The sequence below is a fragment of the Suricata suricatta genome, chromosome X, assembly GCF_006229205.1.
Source record: "Suricata suricatta isolate VVHF042 chromosome X, meerkat_22Aug2017_6uvM2_HiC, whole genome shotgun sequence".
Lineage (NCBI taxonomy): Eukaryota > Metazoa > Chordata > Mammalia > Carnivora > Herpestidae > Suricata > Suricata suricatta.
Genome location: NC_043717.1, coordinates 110,642,494 through 110,662,161, shown reverse-complemented (window position 1 = coordinate 110,662,161; position 19,668 = coordinate 110,642,494). Strand labels below are relative to the sequence as shown.

Sequence of the window (19,668 nt, the reverse complement as noted above, 5' to 3'; positions counted from 1 at the left end):
GGGCCTCCGTCTGGCGTGCGCTGAGCAATCTGGTTGATTTCCGTGGAGAACGACAGCTCTGCTGGGGCAGTGCGAGAGCGGATCGGGCTCTGGACCCCGGACAGCTTTCGACGGCTCCTCTTCCCTGGCATGCTGGGTCTCTGCTGCACTTTCTTGGACGGACGGGCCTCGGTCTGGCGTGCTCTGCAGGATGCGGTGCGGGAAGTGGTCGGATGCGGCTGGGTGCGGTACGATGGCACTGGATGCGAAGAGATGAAGCAGGAACCAGCCCAATGGGGTGGGAAGCTGTGCAGAAAGCCGGCTCACCCAATGTCTGCGTCAGGATTTATAGGCAGGTACTCTGTATCCTAGCAACCACGGAACAACAACGCCTTCCTTCATTGGTTGGGGTGCACATTTTGCGACACGTAGATGTGGTGACGTTACCGCTTTCCCATGGTGCCCGCTGCAGAGAAAAGGCGCTTTGCGGCAGCCTAATCCCCCTGCCCCCTGGAACCCCTGTTTGAGGAAACCCTGGCCCTCCGCTGGACGGGCGCGTTGTGCACACACAACAACACACGTGTAGCAGCCAGCGGCCCCGAGCGTACACTAGAGGGGTCGGGCGACCATCACAACGGTCTCGTTCCGGCGTGAATCAGCACAGCAAGGCTGTTCCCGGCTGAGTAATATTCCTCCGCAGGGACAAGACCATGTGCGGCGCGTCCCAGGTCATCGGTTGACAGACCCCCCCGGGATTCCCACCTCGTGGCAGATGTGAACAGCGCCGTGCCGGACATTTCCCGCACCTGTTGCCCATTCCGGGGGAAGAAATCTGCGCTGGGACCGCAGTTGCAGGGTCAGGCGGGCATTCGGTGCGGAACTTGTTGGGGAGCCGCCCAGCGGATTCCCGCGGCAGCTCCGCATTCCCAGCAGCGGCGGGTGACGGCCCCAGCCGTTCCACGTCCTCGCCGGAACCTGTCATGTCCCCTTTGTTTTGTTTCCTTGGGCGGCGAAGAGCCATCCCACCGGCTGGGAAGTGGTATCTCATGGCGGTCGTGATTTGCACTGCCCTGGTGCGAGTGATGTGGAGCCTCTCCTCACGTGCCTCTTGGCCAGGTGCACGTCCGGTTTGGAGGACTGTCTGTTCACGTCCTTTAGCCGTTGTTTGAACTGGGTCGGTAGTCTTTTCGTTGTGGACTTGTGAGTGTTCTTTACGCATTCTGGAAAAGTCACCCTTATCACAGGTGTGGTTTGCAAATGTTTCTCCCATCCTGCGCGTTTTGTCCTTTCACTTTCTAGGCAGAGTGTCTTCCATGCACAAAAGTTTTCGGTTTGGGTGGTGTACAACTGATCCTCCTTCCACCACCCCCTTCTTTTGTGGCTGTGATTCCGCCGCCATATTTAAGGAACTGGTGTGTGATCAAAGGCAGGAGGATTTATATATTGTTTTACTCTAAGAATTTCATAGTTTCAACACTTACATTTGGGTTTGTGATCCATTTTGTAATTCATTTTCATACGTGGTGTGAATCTGGAGTCCACATTCATTCTTTTTTTCTGTCAATATTCCGTTTTCCCAGCACCATTTGTTGAAGAGATTGCTCATTTCCTCCATTGAATGGTGTGGGCACCCTTTTGAATATCAACTATTCATAAATCTATGGGTTTATTTCTGATTCTAAATTCAAAAACATTGACCTACATGTCTACCACTATCCCAGTTCCACGTGTTTTAGGATTGCTGTAGCTTTGAAGTAAGTTTTGAAATTCGCAATTGCGGATCCCACAACTTTGTTCTTCTTTTCTGGATTGTTTGGGCTGTGTCCTTTACATCCATGTGAATTTTGGATTGGCTTTTACATGTCTGCAAGAGATCATTGAGATTTTGATAGAGATTGTATTGAATGTACATATCGCTTTGGAAATTATGGACCTCTTATCAATTTTATTTATTTAAAAAATTTTTTTTCATCTTATCAATTTTAAATGTTCATTTCACTAAAATCAGATGGCTTTCCACTAATTTAGGTCCTCCTTAATTTCTTTCAGCAATGACTTCGAATGTTCAGTGCACACACCATGCACCTCCTTGGCCAAATATATTCCTATATGTTTAATTCTTTCTGCTACTATTTGAAATAGAATTGTTGTCAATTTCATTTTATATTTTTCATTGCTACTATATAGACATACAGCTGATTCCTGTGTATTGATCTCATATCCAGCTACGTTATTGAATTCACTTATTAACTCTGTGTTTTGGGTGTTCTTTAGGATTTTTTATATGTAAGATTATGTCATGTGAGAATAGAGATAGTTTTATTTCTTCCTTTCCAACTTAGATGCCTTTTATTTCTGCTTCTTGCATCATTGCACTGGCTAGAAATTCTGCTACAATCTTGAACAGAAGCAGTGACAGCAAGCATTCTGGCGTTATTCCTGACGATAGGTTTTAGCCTTCCACCATTGAGTTTGACATTAGTTATGGGTGTTTCATAAATGCCCTTTATCATATCTGGTCATTTCCCTTCTATTCCTAGTTTCCTGAATGTTTTATGTCAGAAAACGTTGCTGGATTTTGTTGAATGGGTTTTTCTGCATCAATTGAGAGGATCATGTGGATTTTTCCACCTTTATTTTATTAATGTACTGTTAAATAAATTTCTCATGTTGAAGCATCTTTCTATTCCTGGGATAATCCCTATTTGGACATGAAATGTATATTTTTGGGGCACCTGAGTGGCTGTCAGTTAAGTGTCCAAATTTAGCTCAAGTCATGATTTCATGGCTTGTGGGTTCAAGCCCTGTATCAGGTTCTTGGGTGTCAGCACAGAGCCTGCTTTGGATTTTCTGTCCTCTGTCTCTGCCCCTCCCCTGTTCATTCTCTCCCTCTGTGTGTGTGTCTCTCTCTTTGTGTGTGTCTCTCTCTCTCTTTCTTTCTCTCTGTCTCAAAAATAAATAAAACATTAAAAAAGGAATGTAATGTTTACAATGTGCTGCTGGATTCAGTTCGCTAAAATGCTTTGAGGATTTCTGCATATATATTCTTAATGTATACTGGTCTGTAATTTTTTTTTCTTGGTATATATGTCTGGCTTTGGTATCAAGGTAATGCCTAACTTGTGGTATGAGCTAGGCACATTTAGAAGAGCTTGGAAAAGATTGGCTTTAATCCTTCCTTAAACATTTCGTAGAATTCACCAGTAAAGCCACCTAGTACAGTTCCTGGCACATAATAAGTGGAATAGAGGATTTGTGTAGTCATTAACCATTTGTTGATTTAATATCTTGTGTCCCTAAGGTTTACAATCAAGACACAAGGATTGGGTAAAAAATACAGATATATTTATCAAAAAAATTCTATGATTTTTGGAACAATGTTATAAATTTAGTAATATTTTATTTTTATCCCACAGGAAGGAAAAATTGTCACAAAACAAAATAATTTTTGTAAATATCCCATAACTCTGATGTGTGATTATCTAACAGACTCACATTGATTCCTGTTTTCATGTATTCCAGCAGATACAAATCCCAGGTGTTTTGTAAGAGACCATTTTCAACTTCCTTTACACTATCGGCCATGGTTTAAATCTAGCCCTTTTGACTAGGCCTATCATACCTCTCAAACTGTGTTCCTTTGACTTTAAATATGCCAGGTACTGTTGTCTGGAACCTAGACCTGTCAACGTCCTAAACACCACAGGTTGGATGTTAACATGTATCTCATGAAACTGGACACGAGGAATTATTAATTAAAGCGTCACAGTTCACGCGCTCGCACGCACACGCACACACACAGCACACATTCCCGGAAGCGTCTTCTGAGGCCCATATGGCCGAGTCCTGACTGCTGGCACTCTTTCACTGCTGCCTTTGCCCTAAGCTAGCGCTTCCCCAACTTCCCGTTGCAATCCAGTAGATCTGGAACAGGGGCCAGGATACCACCTTTCTAATCGCTCCGGGTGCTGCTGCTGCTGCGTTAGAAAGCCCTAAATCCATCCTCGACTTTAATGAGCCTTTCGTAGGACCCCACTCTCGTGTAGTCCATTCGAGCATGTGCCCCGCCAGAATAGCGTTGAGTGTCGGATGCTGGTGAGAGACGCACAGGGCAAAATTAGAAGCAAGATGTGATTGGGAGGATTTGCGTTCTGCCTGTCTCCACTTCCCACGTAACCACGCTCATCCGTCCCTACAGGTGTTCTTCGGCAATGTGGACTCATCTGGGATAAAACACAATATTTTTAACCCTCCGATTATCGCTCGGTACATCCGTTTGCACCCGACGCATTACAGCATCCGCAGCACTCTCCGCATGGAGTTGATGGGCTGTGATCTAACCAGTAAGTGCCGGGTCATCCCGTACCCCTCCCTGTCCCGGCCATGGGTGGCATGAGTAACTGGCAGAGAGCTCTCCAGAGCAGGGGGATTTCCCGGACCACAAACCTATCCACGCCAAACCAGCCGAGTCCTGAGCAAACCCAGGGCTTGGCCATGCTGACTGGGGTGGGGGGGGTGGGGGGAGCTCCCCGGGGACAGCCACTCCCATGATGTGCTTCACAAGGCAAATCCGTGTAACAGAACTGAGAGGAGCTGACCAGAAAAGTAGGGGCATGTTAACAGCAACAGAATCTGTGCAAAAGTTGATGCCTGGGAAATGACATCATGGTGACAGTAGCCCTAGAGTGTCACTGGGCACAGGCCTGTGGAACCAAGGCTGCGCCTTCTCCTTGTGATGACATTCACCCGTAATCTCTCTGAGGCTGCAGCATGCCGCTGGGGATGGAGAGTAAAGCAATCCCGGATGCGCAGATTACCGCCTCGTCCTACTTAAAGAGCATGTTGGCCACTTGGTCTCCCTCCCAAGCCCGGCTGCACCTCCAGGGGAGGACGAATGCCTGGAGACCTCAGGTAAGAGATGCACGGGAGGGGGGCACTGCTGGGGAAAGAGTAGGGAAGGTCCTTGACTGTTTCTTCAGGGCATTTCTGTCACCTGGTTGTTCCCAAAAGAGAAGGTCAAGGATGATTGCCTCTGGGGAACACCCCTCCCCCCAGTGGCTCTGTGGATGTGCCATGTGATTTCACACACCATGCGGTGGGGGAAATCATCCCTCATTGAACCTCCTAGAAGCCGAATCTCTGTGTGCATGATGGCCGGTATCTGTGAAGGACCTGTCGTAGCTGAGGCCCAGTTCTGTGGAGAAGTATCAGCAAGTGGCCTTCCCTGCAGAGCCGCTGGATTTGGGATTGTCAATCGCTGACTAGTTTTGGGGGACGGACGCCCCTCCCAGGGGCTTACTGCTTGTGTAACACATGGCCAAACTTGCGGTACTCTAGTCCATCTCTATATGGCCCATGTATTCATTTAGCAAACATTTGCTGGGCACCTATCAAATGGGAGACCCTGTGAATACAAAGAGGAATCATGAAAAGTTTTGGGCCTCAAGTTGCTTAGAGTCTAATAAGGGCGACTGATGGAGAGACCATTAAAATGCAGAACGGCACGTGCCGTGACATGGTTGGGGGGTGGGGATTTCTGGGAATGAATGGGAACCAAAAAGATACTAGTCTAACTAACTTCCTCAGGCAAATAATCCAAAAGAGTGGCTGCAAGTGGACTTCCAGAAGACAGTGAAAGTCACAGGAATAATGACCCAGGGGGCAAAATCGCTCCTCACCAGCATGTATGTGAAGGAGTTCCTTGTTTCCAGTAGCCAAGATGGCCATAGCTGGACTCTGTTTCTTCAGAACGGCAAAGTAAAGGTATGCTGGTCTCATGGGCACCAAACTCCTCCTGGGCTTGGCATTTAGAAACATAACAAGGTTGATATATGATGAAACTTTCAAGATAGACTGTACTGAGTATTGATAGTAATAGGACATGATGGAAGACGTTTCAGGAGGACACAGTGACCCCAGGGAACGATGTCCAATCCCAGGAAAGAGCAGAGCAGAACCAGAAGTTGATTATCCTCATGGATGCTGAGGTCATCCAGGATGATGGCAAGAATCAAAGGGGTGAAGAATGCGAGTTATTTGCCAAATGTTTAATAATGTCTGTGTCCCCACCCGCAACTTAGGTTCCCAAGCCTCGCGGACCTTTATTGTGTGTGACCCAGTCTTCCTTCTTTTCTTAAGTTGATTTCTGTCCTTAGGTTTATTTCTATTTTGAGAGAGAGAGAGAGAGAGAGACAGACAGACAGACAGACAGAGACAGAGAGACAGAGAGACAGAGAGGAAGAGAACAAACAGGGGAGGGGCAGAGAGAGAGAGAGAATCCCAAGCAGGTTCCTCACTGTCAGTACAGAGCCTGATGCGGGGCTTGATCTCACAAACCTTGAGATCATGCCCTGAGCTGGAATCAAGAGTCTGCTGCTTAACTGACTGAGCCCCCCAGGTGCCCCCAATCTTCCTTCTTGATGTCAGGGTGCCGGATGTGTCGACAGATTATGCTAATTAGAGAAGATGACAAAAGTCTTGCTATGCCATGACTAATGAGACAATGACTAGTTCATCTCTATGGTCTCTTTTCAGCTTCACCAAGAATTAGTCACAGTGTAACCCTCCCCAGTCTCTCTAGTGTCACCTTTGGCCATGTGCTCCTTTGTGCTCTAAGCTTCACCCATACTACCAAACTCTCAGGTCCCTTAAGATGGCATGTTCTTTGTCATACCAGGCCATTCGACAGACTGCTTATGCGACCTAGGACATTTTTCCGAAGCACTCCCATTGCCCTTTTCCTTGGTTCGTTCTTTAAGTCTTAGATAAACATCGTCTCCTCCAGGGAGAGGCCGCTGATGCTGGAGTAGACTTCCGCTGCTGGCAGTTTAGTAGACCAGAGTATAGATAATATATATTCTAAAAGGGTGTATCTCTGATACCTGCTACCGTATGGATGAGCCTTGAATGCATGCGGTTAAGTGAAACAGACCAGACATAGAAGGACAAATGTTCCGTGGTTCCATGTAGATGAGTGTATTAGTCAGGCTTCCGCAGAGAAACAGAACCAGTAGGATGTGCGTGTGTGCACACATGTGCATGTGCATGTGTAAGGAGATTATGGTAAGGAACTGGCTCATGATTATGAAGGCGACAAGTCCCAAGGCGTGCTGAGAACCAGGAGAGCTGACGATGTGAGTCCCAGGCTGAAGGCAACACGCTTAAGGCTGAGGAAGGGCTGATATCTCAGTGTGAGGCCCAAAGCTGGAAAGGCCAACGTGCCGGTTCGAAGGAATCAGGTGGAAGAATTCTCTCCCCTTCCCAGGAAGGCCAGCCCTTCTCATCTATTCAGGCTTGTAACTGATTGGAAGGCAATTTGCTTTATCCGTTCTGTCATTTGAATGTTCATCTGATCCAAGAACATCCTCACAGACACTCCCGGGCACCACAGGAACCAGTCCAGTTGACAGATAAAATTATAAATTATAATGAGATACCTAGAATAGGCAACTTCATAGAGAGGATAATGGAAAATAAGTGACTAGGGGCGCAGAGTTTCCGTTCTGCAAGACGAAGAGGCCTGGCGAGGGACGTGGTGATGTTTGTACAGTATTGGGGATGTATTTAACAGCGTGGAATGGAACACTTAAAAATGGCCAAGGGGGCAAATGGTGTGTTATGTATATATCATCACCATAAAAAGGCTGTGTCGTTTATAGTCCTTACTTTGTAGCGCATCGTTACACTCAGTGCAGAAAGCGGACTCTCCAGCCTCCTCACAAACGGGAGCAAAAAAAACCAAAAACCAAAAACCAAAACACAAACATGAGCTTTTATTTGAAAATAATGAGCTATTTAAATAAGAGCAGAGTGGTCAAATGTGAGAGAGTATACGATGGAGGAGCTTTCCTAAGGGCAACTGCTTACATGAGTGTTATCAGGAGACTAAGCTTTGAGCAAAATGCAAGGAGAACCGAGTGCATTCAGTAACGAACCCAGAAGGGAGCTGAAGTCGACGTCCCAGCGTCTGGAAGAAACTTTCTCGAACCCACTCCACTCCCAGTTTTGGCCCCCAAGATGCCTACATATCACAACGATAAGATCATAAACATTAGCAAACATGCAAGACAACAAACCAACTTGACTATACGTGGGCAGTGGTGCACCTGCCTGGCTCGGTCGGTAGAGCACGTGACTCTTGATCTCAGGGTCATGAGTTCAAGCCCCGGGTTTGGTGTGGAGCCTATGTTAAAAGAAAGAAAGAAAAAAACAAATGAGGAGAAACAATACAGATTTAGCGTCCGAAGAACATCAGATATTGATGAACTATGAAAACATAAAAATAAATGACAAATTACCCAAAATTATTAGGCAGTTCTGGACAGTACTAAATCACAGTACTTTTAGAATTGAAAAACAGAATTATCCAAGTTTGAAAATCAAAGAAAGACTTAGTAGCACATTAGACATAGACAAAGAGACTTTGGTCAATTGAAAGATACAGCTGGAGAAATTCCCCAGGATGGAGCACAGAAGACAAAGCGAAGGGAAACTAAGAGACCGTGTACACGTCAAAAGCCTAACATAGTGAGGATCAGAATCCCAGAACGAAAGGGAAATATAGGAGACATATGGCAAAACGTTAACTTTAAAAGTAAAACTGCCGGTTATTTTACCTGCAAAACGACTTTATTTTGGAGCAGCAGAGAGTGACCGAAACTGCGGCAGGAAAGGGAGGCGCTGGGAGCGGCCAGGAAAGACCCCCAGGCCCGTAGGGGCAGGGCTGTGGGTGGCTGGCAGGCTGGGCAGGGGTGCGGCCGGGGAAGGCAGCCCTTCCTGCCTCGGCTCGGGCAGGAAAGTAGTAGCGAAAGTGCATCCTCATGAGGGGCCACCATCTTCCTGTGGACCTGGCATTGAGGACACATGGTAGGCCTTGGGCCTCCCTGCCGCCCCGGCCCAACTCCGGTCTGAAAGAGACTTCCGTTTATCATTTTCGCAGACAAGCAGACAAGCACTTTTGCCACTTCTATTCAACGGTTTACTGGAAGTTACAGCCAGAAAAATTAGGCAATGAAAAGAAATAAAAGGCATCTAAACTGGAAAGGAAGAAATAAATCTTTCTTCACCAATGATCTGGGGGAAAAAATACATATATATAAACCACATAAAACCACCCATAACTCACCTGCAGAGTAGCTAGGAGACAAAGAATTCTGTAAGTTTCTACTTACACATAAGCAGACAATAAACATGCAGAGCAAGATGAGCCAGCGGCACGGCTCACACTGGAGAGTCCAGGGGAGTCTGTGCAAGAACCAGGAAAGGTCAGTGGTAGAAAACAAAGAAAATCACTTCTTTGTTTTAAGTTTATTTATTTATTTTGAGAGAGGGGGGCGCGTACGCACCAGTGGGGAGGGCTAGAGAAGTCCATCAGCACAAAGCCCAATGTGGGGCTTGAACTCATGAACCGTGACATCGTGACCTGAGCCAGAAGCCATGAGTCGGATGCTTGACCAGTTGTGTCACTCGAGTGCCCCAAAGAAACTCCCTTCTGGAAAGAGAAGTCCCCACTCTGAGTGCAGAAATACTAACATTTGAGATCTGCAGGTCATACCATTGGCTTCTGGAACCGAAATGAAAGGAGGCATGGTGATGAACACAAGCAGAAATCAAATGTCCTATTAAAAGCAAAAACAAATGACAGCCTCACAAGACTGTCCCTTCTGGTAAAGAAATTGCACTTCCCTCTATCAACAGTAGAGGGTGTCCCTGGACCAATAAACGTAACACTCCACCCAGCGTTCTTTTTTTTTCCCTGCCTGCATGAAATCACTTGTTATTTCTGGAACCAGAAATTATAAAGAATTTCTAAATGAACAGAAAATGGAAGATAAAGTAAAAGGTATTATTGTTCTTGATTTGTCACTGCCTCCTTCCTTAAAGCCTTCATTGGCTCTGGGCTTGGCCAGAGGACTCATTTTTACCAATGGAATGAAAGTCCGAACAGAAGCTTGAAATGTGTGTATTTGACTCAGTCTCTTGTGCCTCTGCCCTCCACCGTGAGATAAAAACGTGCAGCCTGAGAAGACACGCTAGGCAGGAGCCCCGGCCTGTGGCACAGCTTCAGTGAACCAAGAGCATTCTTTCTCTCTAAATGCCATTTCCCAGTAAAAGGAAGCTTCTGGTGCATGCAACTTCAGAGAAATACAGACTCCAAAGCTGGAGCAAAGAAACTGCCAGGTCATCTTGGAACATCTTGGTGTGCCAGAGTGCACAGAAGACCTGGACCGAGGGGTTCCTGCTGCCAAATGTGAGACAATTAGAGAATTAAAATGAATAAGGGTGATAATGGGTTATAATAAATACAATAAACAGAGAATCCAGGAATCCATAATCATAGTTAAAAATATAAAGGGGGGGCACCTGGGTGGTTCACTTGGCTGAGCTTCTGACTTCGACTCAGGTCAGGATTTCATGGTTCATGAGTTGGAGCCCCGAGTCGGGCTCTGTGCTAATGACTCAGAGCCTGGAGCCTGCTTCCAATTCTGTGACTCCCTCCCTCTGCCCCTTCCCTGCTCACGCTCTGTCTCTCTCCCTCTCTCTCAAAAATAAACATGTTGTGTGTGTGTGTGTGTGTGTGTGTGTGTGTGTGTATAGAAAGGGAAGGTGGAGTGTTTCTCCACAAAAGAGTCCCAGCTAAGAAACGTAGCCTCGGGCAACCTGGCTGCCTCAGTCGGTTAAGCGTCCGACTCTTGATTTCAGCTCAGGTCATTATCCCATGGATCCTGAGCTCCAGCCCCACATCTCTGTCAGCACGGAGCCTACGTGGGTTTCTCTCTCTCTGGCTCTCTGCTCCTCACCTGCTCATGCTTGAACACATGCCTGCACTCGCTCTCTCTCGCTCTCTCTATCTCTCTCTATCTCTCTGTTTCTCTCTCAAAATAAATAAACTTTCAAGAAATTTAGAAGAAATAACAAAATTAGGAAATTAATTTGCAGTCATCAATACACTATTTAATACTTGGGTTGTTTTTAATCTTTAGTTATTTTTGAGAGAGACACAGAGAGACAGAGTGTGAATGGGGAAGGGTCAGAGAGACAGAGGGAGACACAGAATCTGAAGCAGGCTCCAGGCTCTGAGCTGTCAGCACAGAGCCCGACGTGGGGCTCGAAGCCATGAACTGCGAGATCATGACCTGAGCTGAAGTCGGAGGCCTAACCGACTGACCCCCTGGCGCCCCCAACAATATACTATAAGGAACTGGAATGAATGCTGAAACCACCGGACAAAAGCTTGATGCGGAACCAAATATTTACAAGGTTTCAAAATATCATCCCACAGATTGTTAGGAAACGGAAACGATCACCTTGGTAACAGAGATCTGGTGGACATCACCTCAACCAAGTGCTCAAACTGCTCCATCAGTTTATGGAGTAAAGTGGCGTTACGTGTCCCCTGATGGATGCAGTGGAAGAACACGTCATGCACTGGGTTTTCTCACTAAAAATGTTTAACTAAAATCTCCTAACAAGAAAACAGTCACATAATTTAGAATGTGGGACAGTCCACAACACCACGGGCTTAGACTTTTCAGAATGTCAGTGTCCGGGCACCCAGGTAGCTCACTCGGTGAGGCATCCAGCTGCTGACTGTGCTCCGGGCTCCGTCTCACAGTTGTGGGATCGAGCCTCACATTGGGCTCTGCACTAAGGGTGTAGAGCCTCCTTAGAATTCTCTGTCTCTGTCTTCCTCTCTCTGCCCCGTCTCTCTTGCTCTTAGTCTCAAAAATAAATAAACTTATCTTAAAAATGTTGATGTTGTGAAGGACAAAAAAAAAGACCAGAGACTAGGAGTCTGTTCTCTATCAAAGGAGATTTAAAGAGATAGAGGATATAAATGCAATGTGTGATTTTTATTAGATTTTGGATTGGAAAAATTGTATAAAGGATATCATCTGATAACTGGACATTTTTAAATATGAGGCTATATTATATCAATATTACATCTGGTGGAAATGATACTATTATTCTGTGCTTATAAACCACCTTAGTTTTAGGTTTGACGTGCTGAAGTGTTTGGGAGTAAAATGCCATGATGTTTACAACTTCCTTTCAAGTAGTTCAGAAAAGTGTGTGTGTGTGTGTGTGTGTGTGTGTGTAGAAATAGATACTGTAAAATGTCACTATGTTAACAACTGGTGAATCTAGGTGGAGGACTTAAGGGTCCATCACATTATCCTTTCAGTTTCTTGGGGTTGCTTCCATTTCACAATAAAACCTTGAGGGGGAAAAAACAAGGGGTAAGTCTCACAGAGGACGTATGTAAACATCTGTCCAAGCAGAAGGATGTCAACGATTCTTAAAAGTTTCATCAAACAGCAGCCTTCATGAACGTCTGGAGGACACCTGGCACGCATACACGTTGGTACATGTTCTGTGTGTGGAAGATACGTCAGTGACCAGGGCCTCTGACCCTTGAGGGGCTGGCTGACATTTGACGGTGAAAACAGAGGACAACGGTGGATAGGCCCGTAGCCAGATGCCTGGGAAGACACTGAGTGCTGTGGCCGGAGTCCGCTGCTGGAGACTCAGGGCTCCGGGGGTAGCTACCGCGCGTCAGGCATTCTCTGTGCCCGGGCGTGGCAACAGCCTGACCCCCACCCCCACAGGGCTCAACACGCAGGCGTGTGTGTCACCTCGGACAGAACACTCTGTTTCACGGAGATTCTGGCAAGTGGGGGAGAACATGCCAGATGTGAGGTGTAGCTGGCGCAGAGGCCTCCATGACGGGCACGCCAGGTGTTCCTTCCTGGTTCTAGATGGAAACCCACTTTCCCAGGCCCAGATTCGTGGGGTGCACTCATCTAGTGCCCTCCTGGGGTTCAATCCTGGACTTCCAGAAGCACGGGCTACTCAACCAAGTGAAAAGACCCACCCAGAGTCTGTGCGTTGTGGTGGGCATTGCCACAAATGCTAATGGGGGTGTGGGCCACTCTGGGGGCCAAGCAAGGATTCCAACTGACACAAAAGGAGGCCGATGGACTCAACAGCCTGGGGTGAGGAGGCGGAATGGGGGTTAGCAGGTCATGCTTCTCCAGTCAGACAACTAATAAATGCCGTCTTCCGTCTTTCAGGTTTTTCAGGGAAATCAAGACTCGTCCACACCGGTGGTGAACTCTCTAGACCCTCCGCTACTGACTCGCTACCTTAGAATTCACCCCCAGAGCTGGGCACGCCAGATCGCCCTGAGGCTGGAGGTGCTGGGCTGTGAGGCCCAGCAGGGGTACTGAGGGGCCAGGCGCACCCCCCCCACCTCCAGTGCTGCACCCCCTCCAACTTACCTTCTGCCTCCCAGCCTGGCCTCCCAGTCATTCCCTGCCCACCCTGCCCTGGCGGACACAGCCCTGAAGCCTCCCAGTTGTCAGGACCCCACACTTCCCGGGAAGGTTGCATTCAGTTCAACTCTCTTCCATTTACCGCCACTGCGGCCAGATTGCTTTCTGCTTCCAGCACCAGGAGGAAATGAGGAAAGTCATGTGGACAGCGCTCTCCTCCTGACAAGTCAGCCTCCCACAGCCTCCTGTTCCTCCTTTGTAGAACAGTGTGTTTGAGGTTTGCAGACGCTCATCACGATGGAAGCATTTCTCATGAGGCTTCATACATTTAAAATAAAACTCTCCCTGTTTACGATCCCGCTCAAACATGGAGCAAATCCACATCACCATAGCCTTGAAGCCAAAAGCAAGTCATTCTAACAATCCGCAAAATGTAGATTATGGAAGAACCACTGCATGAAAGTCGGATACACTTATAGATAGACTTCTCCTAGTTGGCCATCTTGGGGCATCGTTAGCAGCACACTCTTACCTCAAACTAGTGTTTTTAAACTGAGACTCACAGGTGGGATTCAAGAACCTCCAGATCTGGGGACAACATCATGTATGAATGCATAAGTGTGCTTTTCTGACAAGAGCATCCAAAGATGTATTCAGAATTTTAAAGGGGCAAATCGCTCTCAAGAGTTCAATGTAATCTCAGAAGGATGACAGATAAGGCTATTTGGTCTTAATTCCGATCAATAACAAGAAAAAGCTAATAACGTTAGGATTGCAGAGGTATCAGGAACTTTGAAGTAAAATGACAATGTTCCCTTGAAATTTGTGGTGACCAAGAAAGGTAGTCATTATAATAGGTTTCTAAAGGGCATATTTTTAATATTCCCACAGAGACACAGGCAGAACCCGTGCCCATCCGGGAGCACAGGTACATTCTCTTCCTAATAACACACTCCTTGGACTCCCGCCCTCAGCTCACTTCCTGCGGAAGCACAACAAAACTCTAACAGGGAAATTCTATACTGGGACAGAAAACTAGAGTCCCGCTGATGCCGCAGAGGTTTCCAGGAGCCGGTGACACTGAGCTGTGGAAAGAGGGCGCAAACAGGGCTCCCGTGGCCGCCCAGGCGGCCTCCGCCTCAGGCACCTGCTGCTCCTTCCATGGCTCGCCCACTTCCCGTGTCCCACAGGGGCCGAGGGCCGGGGGGCGAGGACAAGCCCCCGAGCAGGTGGAGGAAGTCTCCAAGGTGTGCGATCCAGAGCATTTAGAAACGGGAGTGTTAGAGACACATTTATTACGATCTCAGACAAAGCAAGAAAATCCATGCCTTTTGTCTAAGCTAGAGCATTGTCTTGCACCCGATGGCACCTTCTGGGGACTGTAACACGCTGTCCCATGTCCCATTCTGTAAGAGTGTCAGGTGAGAGGTTCATCTACAGAAAGCAACCCATTGTTTTTCTCTACAGCCTGGTAGAAAAGCGAACCCCGAAGGTGATACGGCTTTCTTTCCTGTAAAAGGTTAACCACCCTCCGTCTAACTTCACGTCCTTGTTTTGGCGTCTTTTCCCATAGCCCTGACGCGTCTCTGCTCCTCAAAGGCTCCTGGAGCCCTCTGGCCTTCCAGCGGTTTCTTCAGTAACCATCTAAATACAAATGTCAACAAGATATTAAAAGACAATAGAGGCACCAAAGAGCCGGAAGGACACTTTAGAAAACCTAATTAGTGAGTTAGAAAAGCAGATTAAGTTGAATTTGGGGTGGAAAGTGGTATCGCTTATGAGGTGAAATAAGGTTTTAACAATTAGAAATGGAGCCTTGATCCAAGAGAAGACTTTATACAGAGACCAAAAGAGAAATGGGAGTTGCTAGTCAACGGTTATAGAGTTTCCGTCATACAAGACGAGTAAGTTCTAGAGCTCTCCTGGACAATATGCTGCCTAGAGGCAGCAGTACTGTACTGTGCACCCCAAACTTTAACAGGGGCGCCTGGCTGGCTCAGTCAGCTAAGCGTCCGGCCCTCGATTTCAGCTCAGGTCATGATCTCATGGCTCATGGGATCGAGCCCCTCGCTGCTCGCCTCCTTGGGATTCTCTCTCTCTGCCCCTCCCCTGCTTGTGCCCTCTTTCTTTCTCAAAAATAAATAAGTTGACATTAAAACAATTTAACAGGGTAAGCTATGTTGTGTTCTTATCACAATAAACATGGAAAGTTCCTGAAAGAAGAATCAGATTGGATGTGGTCAAATAAAACAATAGGAAGAAATTTCTTTGGGGTGAAATCATCATCGTCAAAGAAATGTGAATCTTCAGATCAGTCTCTTAGTGCAAAGCAGAATGAAAGAAAGATAGAACAAACCAGAGCCTGGGACTGATGTGAAGTTGTAGGGGTGATGAGCTCGAGCAGCAAAACAGACCCTATCGTGAGCACCAGAAAATCCACGCTATTTGATAATGCTGTTTCAGTGATCTGAAAAATCACAGGGATCATAGCAAGTTAATTATCAGAATATTAAGATGCCAGTTCACTCCTAGGACAAATGTAGCTTGTAACTTTAAGTGAACAAATACCATTTTCTGTCACAAACATTTTATCAAACATAATCTCAAGGTTATAAGCCGACAAACTTTGGAAGATGCATATTAATGCAAGTTTATCTTTCGGGTGCCTGGGTGGCTCAGTCAGCTAGCTAAGCATCCGCCTTCTGCTCAGGTCATGATCTCAAGGCTCATGAGTTCAAGGCCTGCATCGGGCTCCTGCTGCCATCGCAGAGCGTGCTTCGGATCTGCTGTCTCTCTCTCTCTCTGTCTCTGCCCTTCCTCCACTTGTGAGTGTGTGTGCGCACGTGCGTGTGTGTGCATGCTCTCTCTCTCTCAAAATAAAAATAAAAACTTAAAAAAATTTAAACCAACTCTATCTTTTCATGTTAGAGAAAACTTTAGTAAGCAGGCTATGTAGAAATCCTGCTTTATGATGACAAGATACAGATTTAGACTTAACTTTATTGTTTACAAACTAACTTAAACTATTTGTAACCTTCCTTGACTGTAACGAAAGTGTACTGAGTGACACAGCACTCCTAGAAACTTGTGATTTCACGCAGAGCGCTAATGAAGACTGAGACTGTTCATAAGTTCATTGAGAGATATCTTAAAAACCTAAGTAATTGGGATTAGAAGACTCAGTGTTACAAAGATGTTGATTCTTCACAGATGTATCTACAGATTCAACACAATCTCAATGTAAATTCCAACATTTTCTCATTGTGGAATCAAGCACATAGAACTATAAAAGGCCAAGAAGCCGAAATATTCCTGGTACCAGATAGCAACATTTATTTTATTTCTTAAGATTTTTACATTTAGGGATGCCTGGGTGGCTCAGTCGGGTAAACGTCGGACTTAGGCTCAGGTCATGATCTCACGGTTCCTGAGTTTGAGCCCTGAGTCAGGCTCTGTGCTGACAGCTCTGAGCTTGGAACCTACTGAGGATTCTGTGTCTCCCTCTCTCTACCCCTCCCCCACCCACGTTCTGTTTCTCCTTCTCTCTCTCTCTCAAAAAGAAACATTAACAAATTTTTTATTTCAAAAAATTTTTAAATTTGTTTTTAAGTAATCTCTGTACCCAATGTGGGACTCGAACTCACGACCCTGAGATCAAGAGTTGCACGCTTCACCAACTGAGCGAGCCAGGCAGCACAGTGACATTTACCTTAAGGCCACGGTAATTAAGACAATGTGATGTCAGCACAAGGACAGATCAATAGACCAGTGGAACATATCAGAATCCAGCAGTGGAGCCACTTTATAGATGGACGTTGACTTATGACAAAACAGCTCAGCAGAGCAGTGGCACCAGGTCAGTCAGAAATATATATGAAAACCTGAAATTTGGGACACTTGGCTGGCTCAGTCAGTAGAGCAGATGACTCTCGATCTCGGAGTCATGAGTTCAAGCCCGACGTTGGGTGTAGTGATGACTAAAAAAAAATAAACTTTAAAAAAGTGAAAGCTACTTTTTTCTTTTGAAAAATGAAACTTGACCCCTTCCTCACACTATACAAAAAAAAAAAAAAGAATCAGTTTCGATTTAATTAAAGCTCCGTGAAGAGCAAACAACAAAATTTCTAGGGGGGTCATATTTCTTGAACAGCACCCCGAAAGCCATGAAGCAGGAAAGAAAGAAAACTGTGATAACTTTGACTACATTTAGATTTGGATCTTCTGCTCGTTCACAGAATGGGAGGAAATATTCGTGCCGTTGACAAATGATGTGTAGCAGGGGACACTCGCTTATGCTGTTCGTGACGTACTTCTTCCAGTAAACAATCTGGCATTATCTCCCAAGGTCGAGCCTGGAGACACCCTACAATAATTCTCCTGGGTAGTGACCTAGGAGTAGATACAATTGCCTTGTGAACCAAGAGACAGGGGAGCACTATCGAAACTAAAAAACCTCCCTTAGTGTATATATTTCCCAGCGGCTCATTTTAATTGCTGTATAGTATCCTGTTGCATAGTATACACCACGATCTATCCACTGCTTTTCTGGTAGAACTTTGACTAGTACGTCACCTATGCTGGTTCTTCTATGGAAGTGATTACCTTTCCTTAAAAATTCACTTGTAAGAGTTCTTTGTATATTAAGGATCTTAATCTATCATCTATGTTATGAAATGTATTATCGAATTTGTCATTAATCATTTACCTTTCTTTACAGTATTTTGCTCTATGAAAGGTTTACATTCTTATGCAACAAATTTATCACCAGTATTTTCAACTATGGCTTTGGGGGTTTTATATTTTTTAAAATTTTTTTTTATATTAGAGAGAGACCTTGCATGAATTAGGGAGGGGGCAGAGGGGAAGAGAGAGGGCTTTTTTTCAACTTATTTATTTATTTTGAAAGAGACCATGTTCGCAAGTAGGGGAGGGGCAGAAAGAGAGGGGGAGACAGAGAGAGAGAGAGAGAGAGAGAGAGAGAGAGAGAATCTTAACCAGCGTCTGCTCAGGGTGCCCATCGTGGGGCTCAAACTCATGAAACATGAGATCAAACACTCTACCGACTGAGCCCCCAGGCGTCAAGAGGGAGTGAATCTTAAGCAGGGTCCACGCTCATCATGGAGTCCGACAGGCTAGATCCTTTGACCCTGGGATCACAACCTGAGCTGAAACCAAGAGTCAGATGCTCAACTGACTGAGCCATCCAGATGCCCCCATGGTTTTGGGTTTTATGACATCCTTAGAGTAGTTTTTTCCACACCAAGATTATACAAACACCCACCCATATTTTATTCTAATATGTATATGGTTTTACTTTTGTTTAGTCCTTGATCTGTCTAGAGTTTATTCATTTTGGGGGGGGGGCTTTCCCTTCAGTGCACCCAAATGAGTGGGCAATCATCATATAAAACCATCTTTTATCATTTATTAAGGTCCCGTGTATATACAATTGTAAGATATAGTAGATACCATGTGGCAAGCAAAATATCTTAGAACTCTTCAAGACTAAAAGGAAACAGCAATGTGACCATGGGTGTTAGTATCAACAAGGATGTTTATACATAGAAAAAGATGCAGAGAGACGGGGGGAGGGTCCAATGCACAGATGACATCATAAAGAATAGTAGAATTCCATTTGGAACTTCAGAGAACTTAGGAGAAAACTCTGACCAGCTGCTTCTGCACTCTGAACGCTGAAGCCTAAGTCACTGACTTCTTTGGATCCCTTGGCACAAAGTCAATTTTCAGGTAAGTGGCTTCCTACCTGACGTGGGTCTCTCTCTCTTTTTTTTAATGTTTCTTTGTTTTTTGAGAAACTGAGCGAGACAGAGCACAAGCAGGGGAGTGGCAGAGAGAGAGGAAATCGGGCTGCGGGGGAGCGGCGGGAGGAGGTCACCGCAGGCGAGGTCAGGGACGGAAGTAAGACCAGGCCCCACGTTTCTGGCTGCTCCGGGAGGAGGCAGAAGGGAGGCAGGGGTGAAGTGAGAAGAGGGAGGCGAGGAGGCGACGGCGGCGGCAGCAGCAGGGGGAGGCCTGGTGGGCCAAGCCGACGGCAGTCTTGGGGCAGACGGGCCAGGGGAGCGTGAGAGACAGTCGGAGACGACGGGCCAGGCCGAGCGGGGCGCAGGGGGGCGGCCTCGGCTCAGAAGCGGGGCGCCCGGCCCCGCGGAGCACACCGCGTCCCCCGCCTTGTGCTGTCGGTCGTGCACGGAGGAAGCGCGTCGCTTTGGGAGCCGACCGCGTTTGGGAGCGGCAGTGTGACCGTCCAGGCCGCCGACAGACGACGACGGACGACAAGCTGACTGCAATGCGAACTAACCCCCGCGTTCTCCCCTTTCAGCAGAGCCGGCTGCCAAGAGCCGGGCGGCGGCCGAGCCCTGGCGCCCTGGCTGCTGGGCCTGGCGCTCGCGCTGTG

The 19,668-nt window shown here is 46.7% G+C and overlaps 1 protein-coding gene across 7 annotated transcripts in view; it reads left to right on the top strand.

The window, feature by feature from the left end:
- F8 (coagulation factor VIII) overlaps positions 1 to 13,966 on the top strand; it is a 128,234-nt gene extending 114,268 nt beyond the window's left edge. For 6 of the 7 annotated variants that reach the window (XM_029929514.1, XM_029929515.1, XM_029929513.1 and 3 more), the window contains 4 exons: positions 4,178 to 4,322; positions 4,742 to 4,890; positions 5,566 to 5,742; positions 13,053 to 13,966. In XM_029929514.1, the coding sequence (XP_029785374.1) occupies positions 4,178 to 4,322; positions 4,742 to 4,890; positions 5,566 to 5,742; positions 13,053 to 13,208 (627 nt within the window). In that variant the 3' untranslated portion in view covers positions 13,209 to 13,966. The remainder of the gene's footprint in view (positions 1 to 4,177; positions 4,323 to 4,741; positions 4,891 to 5,565; positions 5,743 to 13,052) is intronic. The other variant, XM_029929516.1, reaches the window with a different exon arrangement.
- Positions 13,967 to 19,668: the final 5,702 nt, after the last annotated feature.